The sequence below is a fragment of the Suncus etruscus genome, chromosome 9, assembly GCF_024139225.1.
Source record: "Suncus etruscus isolate mSunEtr1 chromosome 9, mSunEtr1.pri.cur, whole genome shotgun sequence".
NCBI classification, from domain to species: Eukaryota; Metazoa; Chordata; class Mammalia; order Eulipotyphla; family Soricidae; genus Suncus; species Suncus etruscus.
This window is the reverse complement of record NC_064856.1, coordinates 7,917,055-7,930,527: the sequence shown is the minus strand read 5'-3', so window position 1 is coordinate 7,930,527 and position 13,473 is coordinate 7,917,055. Positions and strand designations below refer to the sequence as shown.

General features: G+C 43.7%; 1 protein-coding gene across 3 annotated transcripts in view; it reads left to right on the top strand.

Moving 5' to 3' along the window:
- ATRN (attractin) overlaps nt 1–13,473 on the top strand; it is a 192,635-nt gene that overhangs the window by 144,736 nt on the left and 34,426 nt on the right. For 2 of the 3 annotated variants that reach the window (XM_049779127.1, XM_049779126.1), the window contains exon 24: nt 1,488–1,645. In XM_049779127.1, the coding sequence (XP_049635084.1) occupies nt 1,488–1,645 (158 nt within the window). Of the gene's footprint in view, nt 1–1,485; nt 1,646–13,473 lie in introns of all 3 variants that reach the window. The other variant, XM_049779128.1, reaches the window with a different exon arrangement.

Below are 13,473 nucleotides of genomic sequence, written 5' to 3'. Positions count from 1 at the left end.
TTAGCCTGAAGTAACCCCTGAGCTTCAAATGGGTGTGGCCAAAAAACCAAAAAAAAAAAAAAAATTAAGGATACAAAACCAATTTTTTTTTAAAGGGAGGGAGGTCTAAAATGATTAAGAATGCTGCTCAGTGGGTCACAGCTATAGTACAGTAGGTAAGTGCTTGCCTAGCGTGCAGCTGATCAGAAATAAATAACTTGAATCCTCTTATTCTGCCTCATAAATTGAGGGGAAAAAAATGGATGGTATCAAGTCCAAATAGTCGTATGAACATTGAGTAGAACTATAAAAATGATCAGACTTAAAGACCAAATCCAAAGTAAAGGACATCAGAATTGATACCCAAACTACAACAAGCTATACACAGAGGGGACCAGTTATACTAGTAGTCAGGGGTCCAAATGAGGGAATATGGGATACATGCTGGGAACAGGGTTGGAGGGAAGATAACATTGGTGGTGGGAATGACCTTGATTCAATGTCACTATGTACCTTAAATATTATTGTGAAAGATTTGTAATTCACTTTGATCACAATAAAAATTATTTTAAAAAAAACTGTCACTCAGTGGGCTAGAGCTATAGTACAATAGTTAAGCGCTTGCCTTGTGTGCAGCTGATCCAGGTTCTAGTCCCAGCAATCCCAGCATCTCATAAAGTCCTCTGGAGCACAGTCAAGAGAAATTTCTGAGTGTAGAGCCAGGAGTAAACCCTGAGCATCGCCAGGTATAGCCCCAAACAAAAATGTATTTCCACAGGGGCTGGAGAGTTAGTACAGCAGGTAGGTCACTTGCCTTACACACAACCAACCCAGCTTCTATCTCTGACATCCCATATGATCTCTTGAGCACTGCCAGGAGTGATCCCTGAGTGCAGAGTCAGAAGTAACTCCTCAGAATCACTGCATTTGGTCCCAAAACGAAAGAATCTAACTCAGCAGAATAGAGTTCTAGTGGTTTCTGTACTTTCTTTGGGAGAAGTTGCAAAATTCCTGGTAAAATTATTCTAGCTAACCAGATTACCTACCTTAACATCCTAAATACATATTTCACTGGCAGGGTCAACTGACTCAAGTCACTTCATTCACTGAACCCATTTTCTGATTGTAAATGTGTGTTGGAAGATGGAGGATAGGAAGGTAGGGAGAAAGAGCAAAAGTTAGAAGGATGGGGGTCAGAGCTATAGTACAGGGGTAAGGCACTTTGTCTTATATACATCTGACCAGGTTTGATCCCTGACACCTCATATGATCCATGATCTCTGATCCCTGATTCTCACTGGGAGTTCAAGGATCCTTGAACATAGAGTTGAGTATAAGCCCAGAGCATGTATGTATGTATCTTGGATGTAGCAAGAAAGAAAAAGTGAGGTTGAGGTTGTTTCTGGAATGTAGTGAAGGTTTGAGTAAATGATAACTTATTATTAAGGAGGACAAATTCTGTTCAAATAAAAAGAGTACAATTAAATTTATTCTTTTTTCCTTAACAGCTGGGACTCAAGCTGGAGAAGAAATGCCTGTTGTTTCTAAAACTAACATTAAGGAGTACAAAGATAGCTTCTCTAACGAGAAGTTTGATTTTCGCAATCATCCGAATATCACATTCTTTGTTTACGTCAGTAATTTCACCTGGCCTATCAAAATTCAGGTAAGAGGTGCTTTTGGTCTTATATTTGCAAAGATGCTGAAATCTCTGTAATGGAGATTCAATTCACTAATTTGGAATTTGTGGTAAACGAGATGCAGACTTCATAGTATCTGGGGTGGGGGAAATGCCTGTGGTGGAGGAGAATGTTCAATCTACTAGGAGGAGGCGGTAGTGCTTAAAGGTGCTAAAGTGTTATGTATGGCATCCTATCAGCAAAAGTACAGTAAACCACAGTAGAAAAACATATATAAAAGAAAAGCATCTCTTAATAGAAGCAGTCTGGTGGGAGGCAAATGGGGAGGGAGGCATTGGTGGAGGGAAATGGACACTAGTGAAGTGAAGTCTTAAAACACTATATGCCTGAACTTTGTAATTTCACAGGGAAATCGTGACTATATTATTAAAAAAAAAAAAAAGATAACACCCACCCCCTTTCCTTCCTGGCTATCACTTTAACAGAGGATGGGCTGGCCAGTGGAAGGGTGGGTTTGGCACCTCAGCCTAGTCCTGGCTTGCTCTTAGACAAATCACAGCACTTCGCTGTTTCTTTGTGCATGAAGTTTGATAGGATGGGTCTGAGGGGACATCACCTGCCTCTGCCACAGCTGTCCACATTTCCTTTCCTGTTACCCTAGGTGCCAGTGCATCCCTTGTCCAAGATCCACAGCCTGTATTTCTCATAGTCATCCACCATGCGTCTTCAAGAACTGATCTAAAGTTTTTGTTCCATTCCCTTCATTTTGAGTGAAAGTGGAGTTTAGGGACTGATTTTCCTCAGTGTGGAAGTCTGATCACTGGACTGATGTATGCAGTCATGTGCCAACTGTTAGAAGCACGATTCAACAAAACTAGTCACCATTGGCCACTTTGGGTGTTTTGAAGTCTGGTTCTCATGATGTGTTTGTGCTTTGGGATGGCAATTGAATAATAGTCAGCCTTTTCCTTCCTGGAATGTAAAGGATAGCTTCTGTGTTGTATGTTTTATGGTGTTTTGTTTTGTTTTGTATTTTGGTCACAGCCACCAGTGGTGGGAGCCACTCCCAGAGGTGGTCCTGGGGGACCATGCTGCGGTGGGGGTGAGGTGGGGTGGGGTAGGGTGGGCATAGGCAAAGCCAAAACTACTTCCTCCAACCCTTTGAGCCATCTCTTTGGCTTCTGGGGGGTATTTTACCTGACCATTCTTTTTTCTATCCCAATCTTGATAGTCTAAAGCAGAGTTTCTCAACCATATAACCCCCTGCAGGCCCCCAAGATACTCCAAGGGAGCCACAGGTAAAAATGACTTAACTGTAGGATGGAGGCCATAATAAGGAACAAGATTGGAAGAGGCCATGATCAGGAAAAGGTTGGCAAACACTAGCTTTGGAATGTCATCCTGCTTCTCTCCTAGTCCATCTCCCTAAAACTCTGACCACTCTGTTTCTCTTTACTTTCACCTGTGCTTTGCTCAGCCCACACAGGTCTGTCGTCTTCTCTCACCACATTCTGGAAGTCCCCTGCCAGAGGGTGCCCCTAACCCCAAATTGAAGTCTTTGATTGCCTTCTCTTTCAGTGCATCTCTCTGTCTTTCTGGCTCTTTGCTCTGACACTAAACATTGGAGTAGCTGGATTTCAGTCCTGATAGTTTTCTGGAGTAATTTTATGTCACTTTGTTGGACTTATGGTACTACTCTAAAATGGTGATTTTAGGTTGCTGTCCCCAGAAAGCTTCCTCTTAAGCTCCAGAGTAGTGTTCTTGATTGATGCTGAGATATGGCTACCTGATGCGGAGAGTCCCTTTCCATTGAAGGCACTACTCTTTGCTCTGTTGGACAAGCAGAAGTCTGGACATTTGTATTCCTGAGATCAATCCTGCATGGACATTGCAGTCCTATCTTCTTACTTGAAACATTGTTAGACTCAGTTTACTAATAAATAAGACTTAAAATTATTATATATAACCCATCTGTTGTGTAAATCAGGGCATTTACTCCAGAAAAATCCAAATTTCCCACAAACACTTGTGCATGAATGTTTCCAGTGCCTGCCAACATTGTGTAGTCGCTTTATTCATTAATGCCCCAAGCTGGAAACATAGGCACTCTTCATTTGCTGAATGGTTAAATTAAATATGTCACAAAATAAAATGTACCATAAGACAGTACTCAACAATGAAAATAAACAAACTACTGAAATTTGAATGGATCCAGAAAGTAAGGGTGTGTGTGTGTGTGTGTGTGTGTGTGTGTGTGTGTGTGTGTGTGTGTGTAAACCTCATGCTTTTTGCTTTGTTTTGAGGCCACACCCAGGAGTTCTCAGAGGTCACTCCTGGTTCTACACTCAGGAATCACTCCTGGTGGGCTCAGGGGACCATCTGGGATGCCAGGGGATTGAAGGTCAGCCTGGTGCTGACCCTGTGAGATTAACCAGATGCCATCCCACTCCTATAGGACTTGTTTACTCCTTGCTTGGAAACATCTTTGAATGTAGTACCTTGGATTGGTGTTTAGACCACTTAATCTTCACACCAGGGTGTGGTCTGTTTCTGCCCAATAAATATCCCAGGTCTCAGGAAAACATGCTCTTGCATTTCCGAACATCCCCCCACTGAGCTGCCTGCTTCTTGGGAGTCAAGGCTTGCTGGGATTCCTGGATTTCCTTCATTGGCATTTGCTTCCAGACTTGCATCTCTCCAGTGTCCCAGCTTTGGAGCGGAAATAAAATCTGAGGCCAAAAAATAGAGATAAATCCGTGGAAGCTTCAACTTTCTTTGATTTTTATTTTTTTACTCTAACCTTGAGACCCTGTTTTTGGAAAGGGCTCCTTGATTAGGTCCCATTTCTGCAGGGAATATGCCACTAGGGAGGTGAGAATCTGAGGAGCCATGGAGGATGAATATTCTCTGCTAGGGAATGGAATTTACGGAATGAAGTAGTAGGGATTTAGTTTCTTCTCTGGGAGTTGAGCTTTGATTCCACTCAGAACAGTTTCAGTTTGGTAACAGTCAACATTATCCTGTTACAAATTTGTAAAATTCTTTGTATATTTAGATTCTTTTGCTGATAATGGTGATATCCTTCCCCCACACCCCAGTTCCCCTGTAGCGGTGGTGATCAAATCCAGGACCTCTCTTTGCAAAGTCTGCACCCCAGCCCTCTGAACTGTCTCTCTGGTCTTGTTGGTTTTCTAGCAAAGACAGTTTTTTGACATGTTTTAAGTTGAGCATGTTTCTATGCGGACATGCCTGGTTACATCTGAGTCTGAATGTCAGGCTTTGTTGCTTATATCTGGAAAATGATTGATATTTTTAAGATTCTTGGTGGAAAAAATCTTGACTTATGCTGCCGATACTTTCCCGGTTTGGAAAAAGGACTTGGTGCACATAAACAGACTTCTGTGCTGGAGATAGCTGTGTTGTTGCCAATGCTGAGCTCGAGGTTTTTTTCCTTCTTCCCTCCCAGTACCCAGTTGCTCCACCCTCAGAAAGGCATGACATGGTTTGAGAGCATTTCCTCTAGAGGATCCTCCCCACACTTACTTTTTAAAACTACTGATTTTCAGCTTAAGAATCCAAAAAAGATACTGATTTTCTGCCTGATTTTTGGGTGCTCTGTACCTGGGCTGGACCACTCCCTTGACTGAGACTCTCTTAGGAAAGCCGCCCTCAGGAGCACTTTTGAAAATAAACGATGGCCTGTTTACCATTTAGTTTGCCCCGCTTTCCTTGAAAAGGCAGGTAAGTTCTGTGTCTCTTTTGCTCTCCGTTTCAAGTGACTACAGTCTGGCCCTGAGTGTACGAGAGTTTGATTCATGCTGGTTTCTGCACTTGGGCTGCTTATGGGGGTGCACTGTGGAAAGGCAGAGTTTGCATTGCCTGAGCTGATGCATTTGTGGTCTGAAGAGGGGCAGGGGGGTGAGGGAGGCTGCATGTTTCTTTACTCTGTTTTCCTTGCTGCCTTAGCTTTTGGAGACCTCCGTTAGCTCCGACATGCATCCACGAACATGTATAAACTAGTTTTGGTAATATATACATACACACACACACACACACACACACACATACACACACACATATATAGAGAGAGAGAGAGACGCCTTGAGCAGGGAGATAGATGTCTTCATGGTGTGCATTATCAGCCTTTTCAGGTAAATTCCTCGTGGCTTTCAATGCTGTCAGCAGCTCCCTCTTCCCCTTGGATCCTTAATTTTTCAAATAAAATAACTGAGGAAAACTAATCCTTCGCTCAGAAAATTATGAAAACATTTGGTGCTTTAAAAAAAAAAATGGTAATGCTACACTCAAGTTCTTTTACTCTAAACCGATACCAGGATTCTTTTCCCTAATTAGGAACAGATCAAGACCTAGAACTGGCTGAGGGAATTTGAAAGTCACCGTAGAAATCCTTGTAGGAAAAAAAAAAAATCACCACTCTGAAGGACAGGACATATGTTGGGGTGGGGCCGTTTGTCTGTTTTCTGGTTATTTGCTCCTCTAAGCAAACCCCCTCCCCTCCCATGGCCCCTGCTTCCTGAACACAAGCATGGGCGTCTTTTCAGTTGAGGGAACTTCGTGGACTTCACCCTGTCCTGCCCAGCATTTGGGAGGGAAGGTGTTTGAGATAGAGCTGAGACAGGAGACGCCGTGTTTGGGCTGGGGGTGGGGCGAAGGTGGGTGGGGGGACCGGGTCCCTGGCTGGCTACTGACTGCAACAGAGGTTGTTATTGTAATGTGGAACTAATATTAAAGCCCTTTGCATGCCGGGTATTTCATCTGTGCGTTTCTGTAAGAGGCCAGTGTTCACATGGGAAGTCAGGCATCAATCCTGTTGAGAACTGGGCTTTCATTTAGTTCTTAGAGTTATGTTTATGGGTGCAAACAGAAAAATCTGCTATACTGAGCAGAGGATGTGTGAAACATCCATTGACTCAGCTACACTTGTTTAGTAACAGCTTCATTGAGTTGTGATTCACATACCGCATAATCCATCCATTTAAATCTCCCAGCTTAGTGTTTTTTAGTATAGTCACAAAATTGTACGACCATAACCACAGTCAGTTTTAAAATAGTCCCATCGCCCAAAAAGGAATCTTGCACTTATTAGCAGCCACGTATTACTCCCTCTTACCCACTGGCAATTACTAGTCTACTTTGTGGGGGCCCGAGTGATAGTACAGCAAGTAGGGCACTTGCCTTGCACAGCCGACCTGGATTTGATCCCCAGCACCCCACATGGTTCTCCATTCTGCCAGGAGTGATTCCTGAGTGTAGAGCCAGGAGTAATCCCTAAGTGTGGTCCAAGAACCAAAAAAAAAAAAATTTAAATTAAAAAAAATTTTTTTTGCATCAGTCATATGTGTGGATGTGGACTGATTTTTTTCACTGCACTTAATAATTATTTTTTGTTTGTTTTTGTTTTTGGGCCAGACCCTGTGGCGTTCAGGGGTTACTCCTGGCTCTGCGCTCAGAAATTGCTCCTGGCAGGCTTGAGGGACCATATGGGATGCCAGGGATCGAACCTGGGTCTGTCCCAGGTTAGCCACATGCAAGGCAAATTCCCTACCGTTATGCTATCGCTCTGGTCCTTCATTTAATTTTTTCGAGGTTCATCTATTTTTAGTAGATTTTAGTACTTCATGTCCTTTTTAAATCTGTATATTTCCTTGTTTAGATACACCATGTTAGTACTTCCTTTCAATGTCCATGGATACTTGGGTTGTCTTCATTCTTTGTTACTCGTAATATAAGATACACTTTATTTATTTATTTATTTATTTTTTTTGGTTTTTGGGCCACACCCTGTGACGCTCAGGGGTTACTCCTGGCTATGCGCTCAGAAGTTGCTCCTGGCTTCTTGGGGGACCATATGGGACGCCGGGGGATCGAACCGCGGTCCGTCCTAGGTTAGCGCAGGCAAGGCAGACACCTTACCTCCAGCGCCACCGCCCGGCCCATAAGATACACTTTAAATGCTTCTATTTTACTGTAAAAGTAAAGCATTAAATGCATTTAAGAACTAAACTACTGGATTAGAAAGATAGCACAGGAGGCCAGGCACTAGCTTTACATGTGACTGCACCAAGCATAATCCTGGCTCAAAAGCCCAGCACTACATATGGCTTCCTGTGCACCACCAGGGGTTACTATGGAGCATGAAGCCAGGAATTGCCCCTGAGCACCTGAGGGTACAGTTCCAACACCCTTCCCCTTCCCACCACTATCAGCTAAGGATTTTCTTTAAGAGCTGTTTATGAAATGCTAAAAAAAGGGAGAAAGAAATCCACAGAAGAGCAAATAAGGGAAATAACTTTTAAATGTATTTTTAATTTTTATATTATTAAAATAATAAAATTAAAGATCTGTGATTTACAAAGTTATTCATAGTTGGGTTTTTAGACACCAATCCCATCACCAGTGTCAGCTTCCCTTCACCAGGGTTCCAGAGTTCCTCCCCACCCACACCCACCCCAGCTTTGTCACCGTGACATGACAAGAACCATTCAAAGTTTGGTTGTTGAGCCAGAGTAATAGAACAGCAATCGGGTAAGACATTTTTCTTTTACACGGCCAATCTCAGTTCAATCGCCACCATCTTATATGGTCTCCAAGCACTGTCAGAAGTGATTCCTGAGTGCAGAGTCAGGAGTAACCACTGAGCATTGTCAACTGTTGCCCAAAAACAAAAACAAAAAAATGTTTGGTTCCTGTAGTTTGAATCTCCTGCTTTCAATGTGGTTGACTCTGCAGTTTGGATATATTGCTATACCAGACCCCCCACATTACCAGTGTACCTGAAGCCCCTGACCATTGCTGCAGGAGGGAATTTGAGGGGATCCTAAAGTGCAGCTCTGGACAGCACCAGAGCTTGCATAGTTGCTTTATGCAGTAGGAGGATCCTGGTGTTGCAGATGATCAAAGTTTGGGAGCCAGGGTCTAGTTCTTAAAATACAAAGGTGTTTCTGCTCCTTCTGCGCAACAATAGAAGCATCAGAAACTGAGAACGCAGGGCTCCTCTGGGATGTGTCCTATGGACACAGCCATAGGATAAGGTGTATTTCAGACTATCTGGGAGGAAATGGATCAAATCACTGGAGACAGGGAGAATGCAGAGCTGAGTCCATCGGCCTGTGGGACTGCCAGATGAGAGGGGTGAACTGCTGGTGGCTGAGAAGGCAGGGAGGACCCCACCTGCCGCAGAGAGCCAGGGAGAGCTCTGGGTTGCTGGGAAAGGTACTGTCATTATGCAGCCTGAAATCCCTGTTGTGTATCCCTGAATGTGTAGGTTATGGAGGCACACAGATCCTACCTACCCACAGAGTCATTGGACAGCAGAGTTTTGCTTTCACAGGCAAATAACCTAGAACAGGCATATTGTTAGGTCCATTTCTGGCAGCCCAGTGATAAGACAAAAATCCACACAACAATGTCAAAAAAGCTAGCATGCTGAGGTCCAAACATTCCTGACACAGCAGGATGTAGGTTAGGCCCCGAGCTTGGGGTCCATAGAGTTTTTATAGTCACTGACACCGTGCACATTGTTCAGTCAGCCTCAGGAAACAGCAAAGGATACACATTTCGCATAACACAAGTAACATAATTCAAACAGGTCAAGGCCGCCCTAGACAAGGCATGTCCACCAGGCCCGGATGTGGGAAAGCAGACATAGATAAGGGTTTATGGTGGCACGATAGGAATCTATCAGTTTCTATGCCTCCCCGTGCCTCTTTTCTTCTGGGAAGGTTGCTAGGCTTTATTTCCCATGTCAGCCTGACCTTCGGCAATGTATATAAGCAGCAAGGCATAGTTAAAGCATAGCCTAGGGCCTAACTGGCCAGGCATATCGGTTTGTATCTGTGAATGTTAGGTAGGCATGTGCCCATCTGTCCTTACAATATCACTGAAGGCTGAATCAGAAACAGGTTGATGAAATGTAACAGCAGGCATTCCTGATTTTTCTGGAGTGTGGGGTGTATAGCTGCTGTTTGGAAAGAGAGAACAGGGGCCTGAACAGTAGCACAGCAATAAGGGTGCTGCCTTACACACAGCCCACCGAGATTCTACCCCCAACATCCTGAATGGTTCATTGTGCACTGCCAGAGTGATCATGAGTATAAAGCCAGGAATAACCCCTGAGCACTGCTGGATATGGTAACCTAAAAAACAAACAAACACCATAAAAAACAAAAAGGAAGGGAAAGAAAGAAAGGAAGGAAGGAAGGAAGGAAGGAAGGAAGGAAGGAAGGAAGGAAGGAAGGAAGGAAGGAAGGAAGGAGGGAGGGAGGGAGGGAGGGAGGGAGGGAGGGAGGGAGGGAGGGAGGGAGGGAGGGAGGAAGGAAGGAAGGAAGGAAGGAAGGAAGGAAGGAAGGAAGGAAGGAAGGAAGGAAGGAAGGAAAGAAAGAAAGAAAGAAAGAAAGGAAAAAGAAAGAAGAAAGAGAGAGAAAGAAAGAAAGAAAGAAAGAAAGAAAGAAAGAAAGAAAGAAAGAAAGAAAGAAAGAAAGAAAGAAAGAAAGAAAGAAAGAAAGAAAGAAAGAAAGAAAGAAGAAAGAAAGAAAAGGAAGAAAAAGCAAACCACACTAACTTCTTAGTACAGCATCATAAGGTTTTCTTGTTTGTGTTAATAAAGGAAAGTCTCATAATTTTCAGTGTAGTAAATCTGGGGCCAGAGACAATACAGAGAACAAAGCCTTGAACTCATTGAACCCAGGTTTGTTTTTGTTTTGTTGTGTTTTGGTTTATTTTTTGTTTTTTGGGTCACACCCATTGGCGTTCAGGGACTACTCCTGGCTCTGCGCTCAGAAATCGCTCCTGGCAGGCACGGGGACCATATGGAATGCCAGGATTCGAACCAGTCAGTCCTGAATTAGCTACATGCAAAGCATATGTCTTATTTCAGCCCCCGAACCCTTGTTTGATCCCTGACATCCCATATGGTCCTCCAAGCACTGCCAAGAGTGACCTTAGAATCTGTTGTAAACCCTGTGCACAGCCATAGTGGCCCGTAAACAAAAACACACAGAAAAAAAAAAACAAACATTTCATCATACATCATGAAAGGTCTATGCAGTATAGTAAACCCAATAATTTTTCCTTTCTCTCCACATCCCCGCCAACACTGTTTGTTCTCATTCTTTGTGATGTGTGCCAATCGCTGTGGTGTGAGGTGGTACCTCATAGTTTTGATTTGCATCTCCCTGATGATTAGTGATGTGGAAATTTTTTTCATGTGTCTTTTGGCCATTTGTATTTCTTCTTTGTCAAAGTGTCTGTCCATTTCTTCTCCCCATTTTTTTTTTGGTTTTTGGACCATACCCGGCGTTGCTCAGGGGTTACTCCTGGCTGTCTGCTCAGAAATAGCTCCTGGCAGGCACCGGGGACCAGGGACCAGGATTCAAACCAACCACCTTTGGTCCTGGATCGGCTGCTTGCAAGGCAAACGCTGCTGTGCTATCTCTCCAGGCCTTTCTCCCCATTTTTTGATGGGATTAGATGTTTTTTTCTTGTAAAGTTCTGTCAGTGCCCTGTATATTTTGGAGATTAGCCCCTTATCTGATAGGTACTGGGTGAATAGTTTCTCCCACTCAGTGGATGGCTCTTGTATCCTGGGTGCTATTCCTTTGAGGTGCAGAAGCTTCTCAGCTTAATATATTCCCATTTGTTAATCTCTGCTTTCACTTGCTTGGAAAGTGCAGTTTCCTCCTTGAATATGCCTGTAGTCTCAAGGTCCTGGAGTGTTTTGCCTATGTATTGTTCTATATATCTTATGGTTTCGGGTCTGACATCGAGGTCTTTAATCCATTTGGATTTTACCTTCGTACATGATGTTAACTGGGGGTCTAAGTTCGCTTTTTTGCAAGTGGCTAGCCAGTTGTGCAACCACCACTTGTTGAAGAGGCTTTCTTTGCCCCATTTAGGACTTCTTGCTCCTTTATCAAAGATTAGGTGATTGTATGTCTGGGAACATTCTCTGAGTATTCAAGTCTATTCCACTGATCTGAGAGCCTATCTTTATTCCAATACGATGCTGTTTTGATAACTATTGCTTTGTAGTTTATGCTGAGTGAAATAAGTCAGAGAGAGAGAAAAACGCAGAATGGTCTCACTCATCTATGGGTTTTAAGAAAAATGAAAGACATTCTTGCAATAATAATTTTCAGACACAAAAGAGAGAAGGGCTGGAAGTTACAGCTCATCTCATGAAGCTCACCACAAACAGGGATGGGTTTAGTTAGAGAAATAACTACATTTTGAACTATCCTACTAATGAGAATGTATGAGGGTTATAGAAAGCCTATCTAGAGTACAGGCGGGGGTTGGGTGGGGAGGAGGGAGATTTGGGACATTGGTGATGAGAATGTTGCACTGGTGGTGTTCTTTTTTTGGGGGGTGATGCTCAGGGGTTACTCCTGGCTATGTGCTCAGGAATCTCTCCTGGCTTGGGGGGACCATATGGGACACCGGGGGATCGAACCACTGTCCATCCTACGCCAGTGCTTGCAAGGCAGACACCTTACCTCTAGCACCACCTTCCCGGCCTCTCTGGTGGTATTCTTTTTTTTTTTTTTTTTTTTTGGTTTTTGGGCCACACCCGTTTGACGCTCAGGGGTTACTCCTGGCTAAGCGCTCAGAAATCGCCCCTGGCTTGGGGGGACCATATGGGACGCCGGGGGATCGAACCGTGGTCCTTCCTTGGCTAGCGCTTGCAAGGCAGACACCTTACCTCCAGCGCCACCTACCCGGCCCTCTGGTGGTATTCTTTACATGACTGAAACCCAAAGACAATCATGTATGTAATCAAGTGTTTAAATAAAATATATTTTAAAAAAGCATTGAAAGAAAAAAATGTTTAATTTTTCAATTACCCAAATTAAATTATGGTTGTAATCATTAGCTAATTTATAGAAGAAAAGTCAGTCATATCTTTTTTGTTTGTTTGTTTTGTTTTTGGGCCGCACCCGGCGGCGCTCAGGGATTACTCCTGACTTTGCGCTCAGAAATTGCTCCTGGCAGACTCGGGACCATATGGGATGCTAAGAATCAAACCCGGTTCATCCCAGGTCAGCCGCGTGTAAGGCAAACGCCCTACTGCTATGCTATCTCTCCAGCCCCAGTCAGCCAGATCTTAATTGAGTCGGTGGGGGAGTTTTACAGTTTTTATATTAGCAGGTATTTTTTATTTTTATTTTATTTTTTTGCTCATTAATGATAAGTTTTCATTTTCTTTCTTTTTGGGGGGAGGGGCTCACACTCAGCAGTGCACAGGGGTTCCTCCTGGCTCTACACTCAGAAATCACTCCTGGCAGGCTTGGGGGACCTAATGGGATGCCGGGATTCAAACCACCATCCTTCCACATGCAAAGCTAACACCCTACTTCCATGCTATCTCTCCAGCCCCAAGTTTTCATTTTCTTCCTCTTCTGCTACCCTCTGCTATTTAATTTTTTTATTAAATAACTATGAGATACACCGTTACAGTGTTTTTCTTTTTTTCTTTTTTTTTTGTTTTTTTTTGTTTTTTGGGTTTTTGGGGGCCACACCCGGCGATGCTCAGGGGTTACTCCCGGCTGTCTGCTCAGAAATAGCTCCTGGCAGGCACAGGGGACCATGTGGGACACCAGGATTCGAACCAACCACCTTAGCTCCTGCATCGGCTGCTTGCAAGGCAAACATCGCGGTGCTCTTTCTCCGGGCCCCGTTACAGTGTTTTTCATGATTAAGTTTAATCATACAATATTCCAACACTCATCCCTTTACCAATGCACTTCCCACTACACACACACACACACACACACACACACACACACACACACACTACCTAGTCTGCCTCTATGAAATACACACACACACACTTTTT